Source organism: Coptis chinensis, chromosome 1 (assembly GCF_015680905.1).
Source record: "Coptis chinensis isolate HL-2020 chromosome 1, ASM1568090v1, whole genome shotgun sequence".
Lineage (NCBI taxonomy): Eukaryota > Viridiplantae > Streptophyta > Magnoliopsida > Ranunculales > Ranunculaceae > Coptis > Coptis chinensis.
In genome coordinates, this window is record NC_141456.1 from 2,687,581 (window position 1) to 2,700,097 (window position 12,517).

The 12,517-nt window shown below is 37.1% G+C and overlaps 1 protein-coding gene across 3 annotated transcripts; it reads right to left on the reverse strand.

Annotated features, from left to right (window-relative positions):
- Window positions 1–3,040: 3,040 nt before the first annotated feature.
- Window positions 3,041–7,512, reverse strand: LOC147521283 (uncharacterized protein At4g15970-like). Of its 3 annotated transcripts, none has more exons than XM_086604339.1 (5): window positions 7,099–7,512; window positions 5,807–6,172; window positions 4,196–4,677; window positions 3,930–4,009; window positions 3,041–3,380 (listed from the first exon to the last, which is right to left on the reverse strand). In XM_086604339.1, the coding sequence occupies exons 1-4, from the start codon at window positions 7,345–7,347 to the stop codon at window positions 3,949–3,951; spliced, it is 1,158 nt and encodes a 385-aa protein (XP_086460465.1). In that variant the 5' UTR covers window positions 7,348–7,512; the 3' UTR covers window positions 3,041–3,380; window positions 3,930–3,948. The 3 variants fall into 3 exon arrangements, with proteins under 3 accessions (XP_086460465.1, XP_086460504.1, XP_086460540.1); XM_086604378.1 differs by having other exon boundaries at window positions 3,041–3,383; window positions 7,099–7,484; XM_086604414.1 differs by lacking the exon at window positions 3,041–3,380 and adding an exon at window positions 3,392–3,466 and having other exon boundaries at window positions 7,099–7,484.
- Between the last annotated feature and the right edge of the window lie 5,005 nt (window positions 7,513–12,517).

Consider the following 12,517-nt stretch of genomic DNA (forward strand, 5'->3'; position numbering starts at 1 on the left):
AACTACCGCATCGGGTTCCTATTCATTTGCTCCCGGTATGGGTTTGCATCGCATGCAACATTCATTTTCGGTTAGCAATTTAAATTTCGACGCGTGAATTCAGTTAATTGGCCAATCCGCCGACACGCTTCAAAGATGGACTGTTACATTTGTTCGACCGCATCCCCTTCCAAATTGGCCTTGGTTTTTTTTGAGCGATCCGAGTGGCGGACGATTTACCGACCCATTTCTTCTATTGATGCCACTCACTGCATCCAGAGCGACCTTTCATCTATCTCTTAATTATTTTTTTTTGGTTTTGTTTTATTATTTTGGTTTATTATGAAAATGTCAAAAATTATTAATGAATAATTATTTATTGACCCTCGCATGAGATATGAGACAAGCATTCGTGTTTGCTTCCGCTTCCTCGATTCCTTACAAATTATTCTTTCCCAGGCTCATTTGGATTATGACGATTTGCAACGCCATTGATGATTTGCATTGATCGCCTGACAAGGGTGAGTTCATCACGGCATGGACGATTAGAGTTTGAAGAAGGAGGAGTTCACTTGCATTTTTAGGATAGTCTAGGAGGTTGTTGTATAATGATTATTATTATTTGTGGTGATTTAGAATTGTTCATTTGATCATTTTGATATGTTGTGTCATTATTATTATGTTGTGGTGATATGTTGTTGGTTATTATTATGTTGTTTTTATAATTTACTTCATTTGATTTAGCAAAATGAATTACAATTTTATTAATAGAACGACAACTAATACATGATTGCAAACACATAAAATAAAAAAATAAATAAATAAAAGATAACTATTACATATCACCCTTATTACATACTACTAGAGTTACTCTAATTATATAATAAATAAATAAAAGATTACAACAATCAATGTAACCCCTAATGCTTAGATAAGACAAGGTCGTTTTAAGTTATCATGCATAGTCTTTGATTGAACTCGTCGTAGAGTCCCTTCAATTAGTGTTTAGGTGGAATCTGTAGTTGCCCTTCCTCGGATGTGAATGTACCTCCTCATTTCATAATTTTTATTCTTAATCCGATTACCATATTGTTGATATGATTATGCTTCATAATGCGATACTCATTGTCTCCACATGCCATAATTTGCAAGCTTTTGCCAAAATACTAAATTTAGCTTTTTTGCCCCAAAAGCTCTTTTTAATATCTTTTCTTGCGACTTCTTGCATCCTTGCGAACCACTTTAGAGCATTAGGGTTTGAAATTGTTTGTATAAATGCCGATAGTCGGGATAGATACCATCGTTTAATAACCCATATTATAGTTATCTTTGATTTACATCAAAAGAAATAGGTGGAGAAGTACCATTGATCACGTGCTCAAATACCGGGCGAGTTGTCCAACATTGATGTCATTGTGTTCCCCGGCATCCCAAAAGAAAGAATGCCATATCCACGTGGTCTTTTTATAGTAACGGATGGTTTTTCGAATCGACCTCAATCGTTTGCCATCCAACAATTATGCCATTCCCAATGCATACAATCAATGCTTTCCAACATACCCGCCATCCACGCGTGTAAAATGTGCAAGCAAGCGTTTCAGATATCGCAATATTTTTTTTAGATTTGAACTTTTTGATAATTGCATCACGTTGCCTCAACGCTTTTTCCACTTTGCTTTTTTGTATAATTGATCGTCAAGTTGATCGGATTTTTTGTATAACCAAGAATTTAATTTTGACCCGGAGGATCTATACCGGGTTTACGGTTGTTAACTTTAGGTGAAAAACTTAAAATGAGTTTGAATATCGTTGAAGATGTGAACAAATAAAGATTTTTCATCACTAAAGTGCCGTTTGAAATCCTCTTTTCGAAAGACATTATCGACGGCCATTGTTCTTCAAGATTTCCAAAGTCGAGCATATTTTCTATGTTTAATTTTTTCGACCTTCTTTGAACCACCATGTGGTGCCTTTCGAGCATGTACTTAACTATAAATAAAAGATGTGTTTCATAAGAGGCATGACATTAACAAATTCTTCATCAAGACTATCTACCGAAGTCTTCAAGGAGGAGATGAAGAAGAAGAATCGAATGATGAAGATGAAGATGAAGATGAAGACTTAAAGCGGAAATATCTCATTACTTCATGATCCATTTTTTACGATAATGTGTGTGTTGTTTGTTAAGGATTGATGTGAAATGGTTGAGTTGTTTGATACAAATGTTTGAGTTGAGTGTAAAATGAAGATTTTTTGTAGATATAGAAGGTAGAAATCGTTTTTTGCCCGTTGAGCAACATTAAAGACTTAGTGGCGTACTCTAGATGGGTCAAAGTCAATTTACTTGTTAGTAATGGCGGTATCCTACTTTTTCATTACTATTATGAGCCCGCATCCGCAAAATTGCCAAATTTAACAAAAATCACGAACAAAGCGGTGATAGACCTCCAACCTAGAAATGGAATTCGTGAAATTCCGGGCATTTCTTCAAATTTGAAGAATGCGACCATGGATACGTCCACCTAGAGATGCTCTAAGGATGTTTTTATGGAAATTCCGATATATTAGTTAGTTAACCAGTGTAATATTGTAATCATCCACTAAAATTGCTTCTCCATGGGAACATTTTGTGTTTTGTTTTACTTTTACAGTATCTGGTTTTCCTTTGCACAGCCTATGCAGCCTACTATTGCATACAATGGTATTATTAGTAAACCATATACAAATAAATGTCTTTACATCTTTGCCTTACATTCCATGCATACATAATTGCGTGAAGTAGGTACACTCATCCTTTACTAGTTGAGATATATATGCTTAGAACCCGAGGACTGCCGATTGAATGCCTACGTATTTTCATTATTACGAGGATTCTTACCAACTGCACACTTAAATGATAAAAGAGCTGGAAGAGATATAGATGATTTTGCTGATTTTATGCACATAAAAAACGGAGCAGCCATAGCCATCACAAAAGCTCATAAAATAATCAGTGGGTTTTACATTAATAATGTTAAACACACTTCTTTTCTTTCAATGGAACAATGTTTGAGACAGATAATAGTTGGCAATATAAAAAATATATATATATACAGTGTAGGAACAAAAATGAGAAAATTTACCAGGTAAAATGTGCTAATTGTAAACCTAGAAAACTTACAAGAATAATTATGGGGAAAAAAAGGGATGGTGTACGTATACACAGAATACAGATAGGGAATGGTATGACGGTGAAGCTTCATTAAAGCTGTCCAAAATCCGTTTGATGAGAATGCCGGATGGAAACTTATTCACAGGCAGCAACAACTAGATGCTTGCCCCAACAAATTCACCTCACAGAGCAAGATGGCGAGGAGTTTCTCCTTTGTCCACAACTTTGAAGGAAGAACACAGTTTAAGACCTGCTGAAGCAGAAACGCAATGCTGAAACTCAGTAAGGGAATTTAGCTTAAGCATGTTACAAAAGCATCCTGAAGAGGGGACAATCCTATAAAAAGAAAACAGGTTTGGAGGGGGATCTAAACAAGCAAGCCACAATAAGACAAGGTCATACAAAACAAATCAGAAACATAAGCAACTTAAAGAAAGAAAATGCAAGTCGAATAGAAGAACAGTTATGGAAATGCAAGTGTTACAGAAAAAAAAAGAAGTAAAACAGACAACTTAAAACCTAAGACTTTTCCTAGTATGCTTCTATCTCGTTTTCCATAGTACGCCAACAATTGCTTCTATCTCGTTTTCCATAGTATGAATACCCACATTTTATTTAATACAAAATCAAAAAGTCGTAATATTCATCATATACTGACATCTTACTGATTTCAATGAGAAACACTAGCATGAAAAGGACAAATTTCCTTCTAACAACACTGAGAAAAGAAAAATATTTGAAACAAACAAAAAGGAGAGTGAGAAAAGAGGGGGGGGGGGGGATGGGGATGGGGATTTACCTTTGAAATGTCTGCACTGTCAATCTTTCCCCTCTTCTTGTACAGGTGAACTTGAACTATAATGACGGAGGGATGCAAGACTGAAAAATTATTGTTGTCAAACAAAATCATGTAGCAGTAGACAATAATGAAATACAGAAGTTAAAAACTATCTAAAAGAGATTTTTGTCTAAGATCATCCAGAATATGTTATTGACCACATAACGAATACTTTGATATGGATGAGAACAACATGCAATAATTTGATAAAATATTTTATTTTCTACCTGCAATTCTGTGGGATCCTCCAAGATGAAAGCGATGCTCTCTTCACACTAGGTGGCAGAGTCATGAACTTTCTCCAATCCTCAAGCATAATTCGCAAATCATGAAGCTTGCTATCCATACCATAGCAACAATTTGCATGCATCGTACAAACTTGATTTAAACTTTTGCTAGGTTCACATAACCCACCGAAGTAAGCAGTATTCAGAAATCTCATCGTTAGTCCGATTTCAGTGATGAAAGGATCAAACTTGATCATATTAAGCACGTCCTGATCATGGTATCCTGGATGGGTCTCTCTCGAAGAGTACCAATATTTGTAGAATGCTATTGTGCGGTTATTGGATTTGACATAGTTAAACCCACCATTCGGTTTATTATTGAGGTCAAAGGAATTACCCATAAAGTGATCACAAGCAATCTGGAAATCTGCATCTAAATAAAAGCGCGGAAATGGGTCTCGAAACCACATTACATCAGCATCCTGAAATATTAAACCATCCAAAACTAATAGAATGAGTAAAAATAGCTATGGAGCAAAAAAGTTAAGATTTACGAACAGATAACTATGGAGGGTGAATGAGGAATAAAGAATGTCACTTTGCTTGCAAGATAAGTTGACTTTCTACTCCTTGAATAGATCATGCCCAGGCCTTTGGTGGTTGTACCAAAGATCCAGGGTTCAAGTTCTATTCTCATCATCTGGGGATGGCTCGGGGATTTTCCCGTTCTTTTTATATAATTTTGGGATTGTGTGTGTGTGTGGAAGAGGGGGGAAGGATAGGACAGTTTATTGCATTCCAAAGGAAAGCTGAACTGAGGCAGACATCCTACCAATTAAACCAGTCAACTTTTATCCTCCTCATATTATCTAATATAATTTAAAGCCAATAACCCTAATAGGCAAACATCCAAATTTCTTTTTAGAGAAACATAAAAAGAAGAAAGAAAATAATTTATACAACATCAAATCAGAAGTAAGAGCATATCTCCAAGAATCAACTTACATATATATGAAATCCAGGAGCTATCATTCTTCCGTTTTAGACGCATAATTACAGCTGATCAGATAAACTATGGAAGAGAATGTACTAAACAACAATGCCTACAATTGCATTTTTGTTTTTGAGCAAAATAATTTGCACAAGTTCTAAACGTTCTTCAACTACAAATTTAATGGTTAAAGGGCAATAAGAAGAAGAAGAAGAAGAAGAATATAGTTATTACTGAACCATAAGCAATAAGCAATATGCTTCTCTTCTTCTGAAGGACTACAGATATAAAAATTATACATCTTATAAGATAGGGAAGAAAAAGAAGAAGAAGTTATTAGTTATTACTGAACCATAAGCAATATGCTTCTCTTCTTCTGAAGGACCACAGATATAAAAATTATACTTCTTAGAAGACAGTAAAGTGGATAGATCTCTATAACCCTATTCTGCCTTACTGTAGCGGGTAGCAAAGCAACTATGATTCATTAACACAGATTGCAGTAGTATTCTGATAATCAAATAAAACAGCATGTTATTGTCTATTCAACATAAACGAGTGTATGTGCAAACACATTTATCACAAAGATACACATGTGGAGAGAGAGACAGAGAGAGTACCGTAAAAACGAAGTTGTATCCCATCTCAAGAACAGACCGTAAAAAATCTATCCTTCTCCACATCATCTTCAGGTAGTCAGGTGTCATAAAATATGCCTCCTTGGAGAAATCAAGCCCTTCTGTGGTAAGAGCAAAGCAATGGGTGTGTAGGGCCAAGCAACGAATGTATGCTTTCCGGTCCAATGTAATGATCACCAAATGCTTCAAAAGCCTATGTGTCTGATTTCCAATTCGGAAACTCTCAAGAAAGAGATCAATAATTGAATCTGAGGCTGCCCAAGCTTCATTCAAAGTCGTCAGTATAACAGTTCCATCATCCATTGATGCCTCCTTTAGAACTCTATCCAGCCTAACTTCATCAGGTTCCTGCATATATATATATATATATATGAAACGCAAATCATGAGCCTGGGCTTTTCTTGCCCCTTCTGTCAAATATTTGAAGAATCCTCTTTACATATATTCTTCCAATGTGAATGGGTAAAGAAGGGGGGGGGGGGTGTCTGGTTCAGCTCTTCAACAGCTATTAGAAAGAATGACCGCCAATATCCATTCACGAGTTGATACATTTGGGAATAGTACATTAACAAATATTGGGCTTCATAATAAAAAGAGCCTAACTACCCGTGTAATGCCCACAAATATATTCATTTTTTTTCCCGATAATACTACAAATATATTCATAATACTATAATGTCACAATGTTTATGTAAGCCTAGAACCTTTTCCTATGATACACCTCAAGTTCTTATCTGCGTAAGCCTGGGTTCAATGCAAGTGTGAAATCCCAAAATTGCCACCTGTGTGTTTTATAGATGAATTACCATATATCTTACTTTTGGTAAATAACTCTCCATTTTGTAGAGAAACAATTCAATACGCTACATAAGAGGTGCTACTCTTGCCTTTTACGCTAGTCAATTATGATATCCAAGTGCATAATTTTATATGCTAAATTATGTTGATTAAATATAATGGTGACTTCGACATTGAGGTTACATTGTTGCGAAACGAGACCAAGTCCAACACACAACACTCCCAAGTCAAAACATATCAAAACAGTTTCTAGAAAAGGATTCCGTGGTCGTAGGTAAACTATTAAGTATTGGCCCAATTAACTATTCCACGTGGCAACTTTTCATAGACCAACCTATGCTCTTAAAAGTTACGACTGAAACAGCATATCAGTTCTCAACTCTCTAACGTGCACCTAAACATGCTAACGTGCGCCGAAAAGTGCAGCAAACACAAGAAAAAAAAAACAAACATGTTAATTGAATTGAAACAGTTACCGAAGTAGAATTGATGGTGTCGAACGTAGAGTGATCAATAACAACGGTTGAAGAAGAAGAAAACGAAGAAGCAGCTTGATAAATTACTAAACAAGGAAACGCGACAGCTGCTAAAAACAACATGAATGTCAGAACCCGACGAAAAATAAAGCCGGAATCTGACGAAATTTCAGTATTGGTATTTCCGTATGAACGAAATATCTTCAACATTATTGTCGATCTTCTTCGCGATCTTCCCGTTCTCCTCATCGATTAAAACTAGGGCTTAATTTCTTCTTCTTTTCCATTGTGTGAAAAAAGAATACAACTTTCGAGGACGGAACTCTTTTTATAGTTTCAAAGCTGATGTGGAACTCTTTTTATATAAGTGTGAATTGGTTTCAAAGCTGATGTATATTAGTTGTGGACGTAGAGGGGTTAGGAGTTTAAGAGGAGTGTTAATTTTAAAGACTAAACCGTCATTAAGGGTTTATCAAACGTTTTTAATCAGCACGTGGCATTGATTGTGATGTTATGAAATCTTTGTACTTTGACTGTTTCCAACTTTCTATGTTGGTCAATTTCAAAATTCAAAGTATAGTTTAGTTTAGCTGTTTAGATAAACTTGGTCCCAAATCCCAAGCAAAGCGAGATTTCCTCTGTTGGGGATTCTAGTTATCTCGAGCTATCTAACCTAATCGCCTAATACCCTCTAGTCACATCAATTTGTATTCGGGCAGGTCCAGCTAGGGTGGAACTTAGGTCGGGTTAGTAAAAGCCCAATGAATTAAAATCTAGTTTTTTATTGTTTTGGGCTAATATATCAGATCTGTGGTTTGGATTTGATTTTGATATTCTAATCCAACTTGTGTGCATATATGTACGATATATTTCAATCATTTTATTTTTGTAAAAAATAAAGTTGAAAATCTATATTTTAGAGAGAATAATGTAATCATCAACAAGGTTAATTTCACTTTCAAACAATCAAATCTCTTTGATTTCATTATAAGATTTCAATTTTAGTGTTTTTTATCTCATAAATCTAAAAAAAATCCGAGAAGTTTGACCAACCAGACCAAACCCAAATTGGTCGGGCTAGGACTTGGGCTGAAAATTTAAAGACCGACTAAGGCTTGGTCCCGGACTTGAGTTAAAGCATTTGAAACTCGGGTTAAACTCAGGTTATGTCTCAACCCGACCTAACCCGCCAGAGTTCCACCCCTAGTTCCTACCCACTGCTAGGAAGAATGCCCATGCGCCCATGCCCAAAGTTCCAAACTTCTAATCCAAGTAGCCCTAACTAATCAAAATAAAATACAAAATGTTAGCCATGAGTTTACTACAATGAGCTTTCGCGTAATAATTATTTTTTGCTCCTTGACAAGGCATGAGTTTAAAGTATTGGGTTGTTGCCTGTTGATTACTTGGTTGATTTGCTTAACATTTTTCTTTATCAGAGACAATTCCTTGTCCAGAGTTCATAAATTAACTAGGTGAGACGACCTCAAAGGCTGGATTAATAAGCACATGTTAGGAGGAACATCCTAGTTAAGTAATTAGGAGACTAATTCCTTGTTAAGTTGTTAATTTTGAGATCTATTCCGTAGTCACAAAACGTTTTATATCTATTATAACAAAACAAATGGGAAGACAAATGGTGGTCGGGATCGCGCAGGGATCTGCATTAGGATTGTTTTGGGATCAGCTAAAAACACATACGACAAAGATTGTTTTGAAACCCCTTTGAGAATATTCTCAATGAAAATTAAAGTATGTTGTTAGTGAGTTAAATGTTACTAAATATTTTTCCACAACTTAATTAGTCATTCAACATACCACATGCAAACGTTTTATTTCTCGAGCCAACTTTTGACTACCCAAGAGACAAGAACCACTGAAGCAATTCTCTTTCTTAATAAGAACTTCAAATCCCATTTTCGTAGCTGCGGGTGTTATTTTTTAAAATTAAAAAGTTTTAAATGAAAATGTTTTTTTGAGCCTTGGGGATTTAATATAAATTTACACTATAAATTTTCATTACCATTTGGTTATTGGGGTTTAAGTTCTGCTAAAGCAAAATGGCTAGATACTTTGTCACTTCCGCTACATCTACCACTTCATTAGCTTCTTAAACTGTCCACTTGCCTTAAATCATTCATTCCAAATTCTCTTATAACTTTTTCCCTCCTTTCCATTTGGTATAAATTTCTTTTAAATTGCTTGCTGGAACCTTTTAGAAAAACCTTCAAAAGGTACGAAATAATATGGCCCTATATATCTTGCTATCTATATTTCTTTAGCGGAATGTTCATATTATATTTAACATCTTTATCATCTATATAAGAAATTCTATTTGCCTACTTTATTGACGTATTTTCTAAGTATTTGTTTAAGATTTTGGGTATTTGAACCGTCAGTGATCTACTTCAGTCAGGCATCTCTTCTCCGTCTCTAACCAGCAAAGTCTCATGTAACTTTTACATTACAGATTACTGATTACGTGTCCTTCTTCGTCGGCCACACTTGACGAAATGAAGTTTTGCTTTGTTTCTTATTGTTTTTCTTCATGTTGATGTTGTTAGTCCATTTTTGCCATGTCCAATCAATAATGATCGTCGTCGTGAAACTTTGATCCAGTATACGAGTTCGGTGTTGTGAAGTACCTGTGGAAAATGACTATATGGTAGTTGATGCCACTTTCGTTGAAATTTGCTTGACCACTAGGAAGATTTTTTTTTGTTAGTAATGAGCAAGCATTGAGACAGAGAAAAGTCTCAACGGCGTGTTGTTATGTTTCTACCATTATTTTGGTTAAGGAAAAATCCATTCTACCGATTGTAATGCTATACTAATCAATGTTATTCTTAATAGGAAAGAACTTACCTTTCCTTGATGTTATGACCGAAAAAATTGACTCAGTAAGTATTGCATAGTTGTTTCTCGCTATGAGCAATCTAATGAGTATTTGATCATTTTTTATTTTACATTAATGAGAATATCTAATTTTCAGGGTTAGGCTTTATAGTATATTTCACAAACCTCAAAATCTTTGCCTCAAATGAATCTTTTCATGCCGATCAAACGTCTTAGCTGCCTCTCTAAAAAGGGATGGTGGACAAGTACGAATCGCAAATACCAACTTAGATAGCCCAACACAAGCACGTAAGAGAGCTAACTCACACTGTGGATCGTTTAATGTAGCTAAACGGTCCATCAAAGTCACAACCTTTTCAACACGCTTGCAAGCAAGGCCCCTGACAAAGGATGGATCGATCTTGACTGCACCTCAAGCAACCCGACTCCTGACTGAGGATCGGGACAAATCTGAAGGAAAAAGACCAGGGGTGGAGCGACGTGGATCCAATGATGGCCAAAATAGCTCAGTTTTAGCCACATTAAGAACCATCCCATAAGAAGGTCCTTCTTCCTGAATCATACTCAAAGCTGTAGCCACCTGTTCTGTATCTCCAATCAGAGTCCCATCATCTAGATACCAAGCATGTAGCCACAACTGACAACTGGACTGGATCCGCAGAATCAGGGGATGCAACACCAGTGCAAATAGAAGGGGACCCAAAGGATCACCTTGCTGGACCCCAGTAGTAGACCATATGTAGCTATCCCCCATATATAACCTCGCAGGTTGACAATACAAGTACTCAACCCAAGGGGAAATAGCTGGGCAACGGATACGAACCTCTCTCAACATAGTAGTCCGATCAACCATGTTAAAAACATTATGAAAATCTACAAGCAACATCGAAAGAGAGGTACTGTCACTAGTAGCATACACTATCGGTTTGGCCGGCGTGCAAAATAAACGCGCACCACCGAAACACCAACCCCATACCGAAAAATCCTGCAAAGTATCCTACCACATCTTGGGAAACTCCTTTCATTGCAATCTTAGAGACCAAACGGCCAAACCATCCCCACGGCTATAGGGCCGAATACTATTATCCGGCGAGAAGTGGAGTAAAGCGAAAACACTTCGCAATGAATTCCACTAACGGATGTGGACATCGTCCCCTCAGAACCAAAGATTCACCATAGGGTCAATGCATCTAGCAAATCGTCGGCGATATGGCTGCGCAACCCCACTCATGGCATCCAACAAATGGTGAGCTTGAAGACCATCCACGACCACAAAAGTACCCTTCGAAATGACCTAATACATGACAATAGGGCATCTCTCTACCACCAAAAGGAGGCTCGAAAAAGGAACGGTCGGTCTCACAGTGGTTGTCGCGATCGGGTGTTTCTCCTCTAATGCACATATAGTCTCCGCAGATTTGAGGCAACAACTCCTGGCGATGATAACACTTTGACCGCTGCAGAAAATGTCCATCGACAACTTTTCAGAAAACAAATGCGCATTATTCCGAGTGGAGGCAGATTTCCGGTCGGATGGATCGGGGAGACTCATTCTGACTCTAAGAGATCGAAACATCCCGCCCGGGCTCATTCCATGTCGTCAAAGCATGGAGAATCTGTTTTTGCTGAAAGTTTTTCCTAGTGCCAGAACGATGTTCCTGACGATTTTGTGGTCAGAAAACTTGTAGAGTGCAACGCGGCAAGAGGAGGAGACGAACCCAAGACATAACTGAACTAGGATCAGTTGTAATATCCCAGAGAGCCGATTTCAGTGCACCCGAAAATGCCAATTGACAAGCACGTGGTATACTTTTCACGGTTCGGAAAGGTATACGAAATGCATTATCCAGTAATTTCTCATTAAGAGAAGAAGGGACAACAAGCGGATCAAGGTATCACCACCACCCCTCTGTGTCGTGGATGCAAGATCTATAGTGTCGGGCTTAGGAGGTGGTTGTGGTATGCCCACAATGAAACATGGGGATTCCCATTCTCCAACAAAATAGGTGGTGGTATGATAGCATCCGGATGACGACCACGGTATACCAAATGCGTGGATACCCGGATAACGACCACACATCCATTTGTCTATATAGACTTTAAGGAATTCTCCAATAACAAATACAAATCACAATCATCCTTAAGTTCATCCCGTACCCTATCAATACTCAACTGACAACCTACGTGTTGTTTATCAAAATGCGTGAGAAAGTAGGGAATAGTAAAGCCATTACTGTTAACCCCATTAGTGCATCCATGACGATCACGGAAAGGGCAATGAACACGTTTCTTAAGAGGCAGGACAATAGAACCAGAAGAAACAACTTTATTCTTTCTCATATCCAAATCCTGTCAATAACTCAACAAAACCCAAATCCAATCAAACAAAACCCAACATAAGCAAATCCCCAATCCTGTCAGCAAAACTACAAATCCCACACCTCATCCCATCAACACACAAAACCTAAACCAAAACCTCTCTGACAGAACAAACCAGCCCAGAAAATAGTTTATATCTGACAGCCACAAAAACCCAACAAATGAGTTCACCAAGGCAACCCAA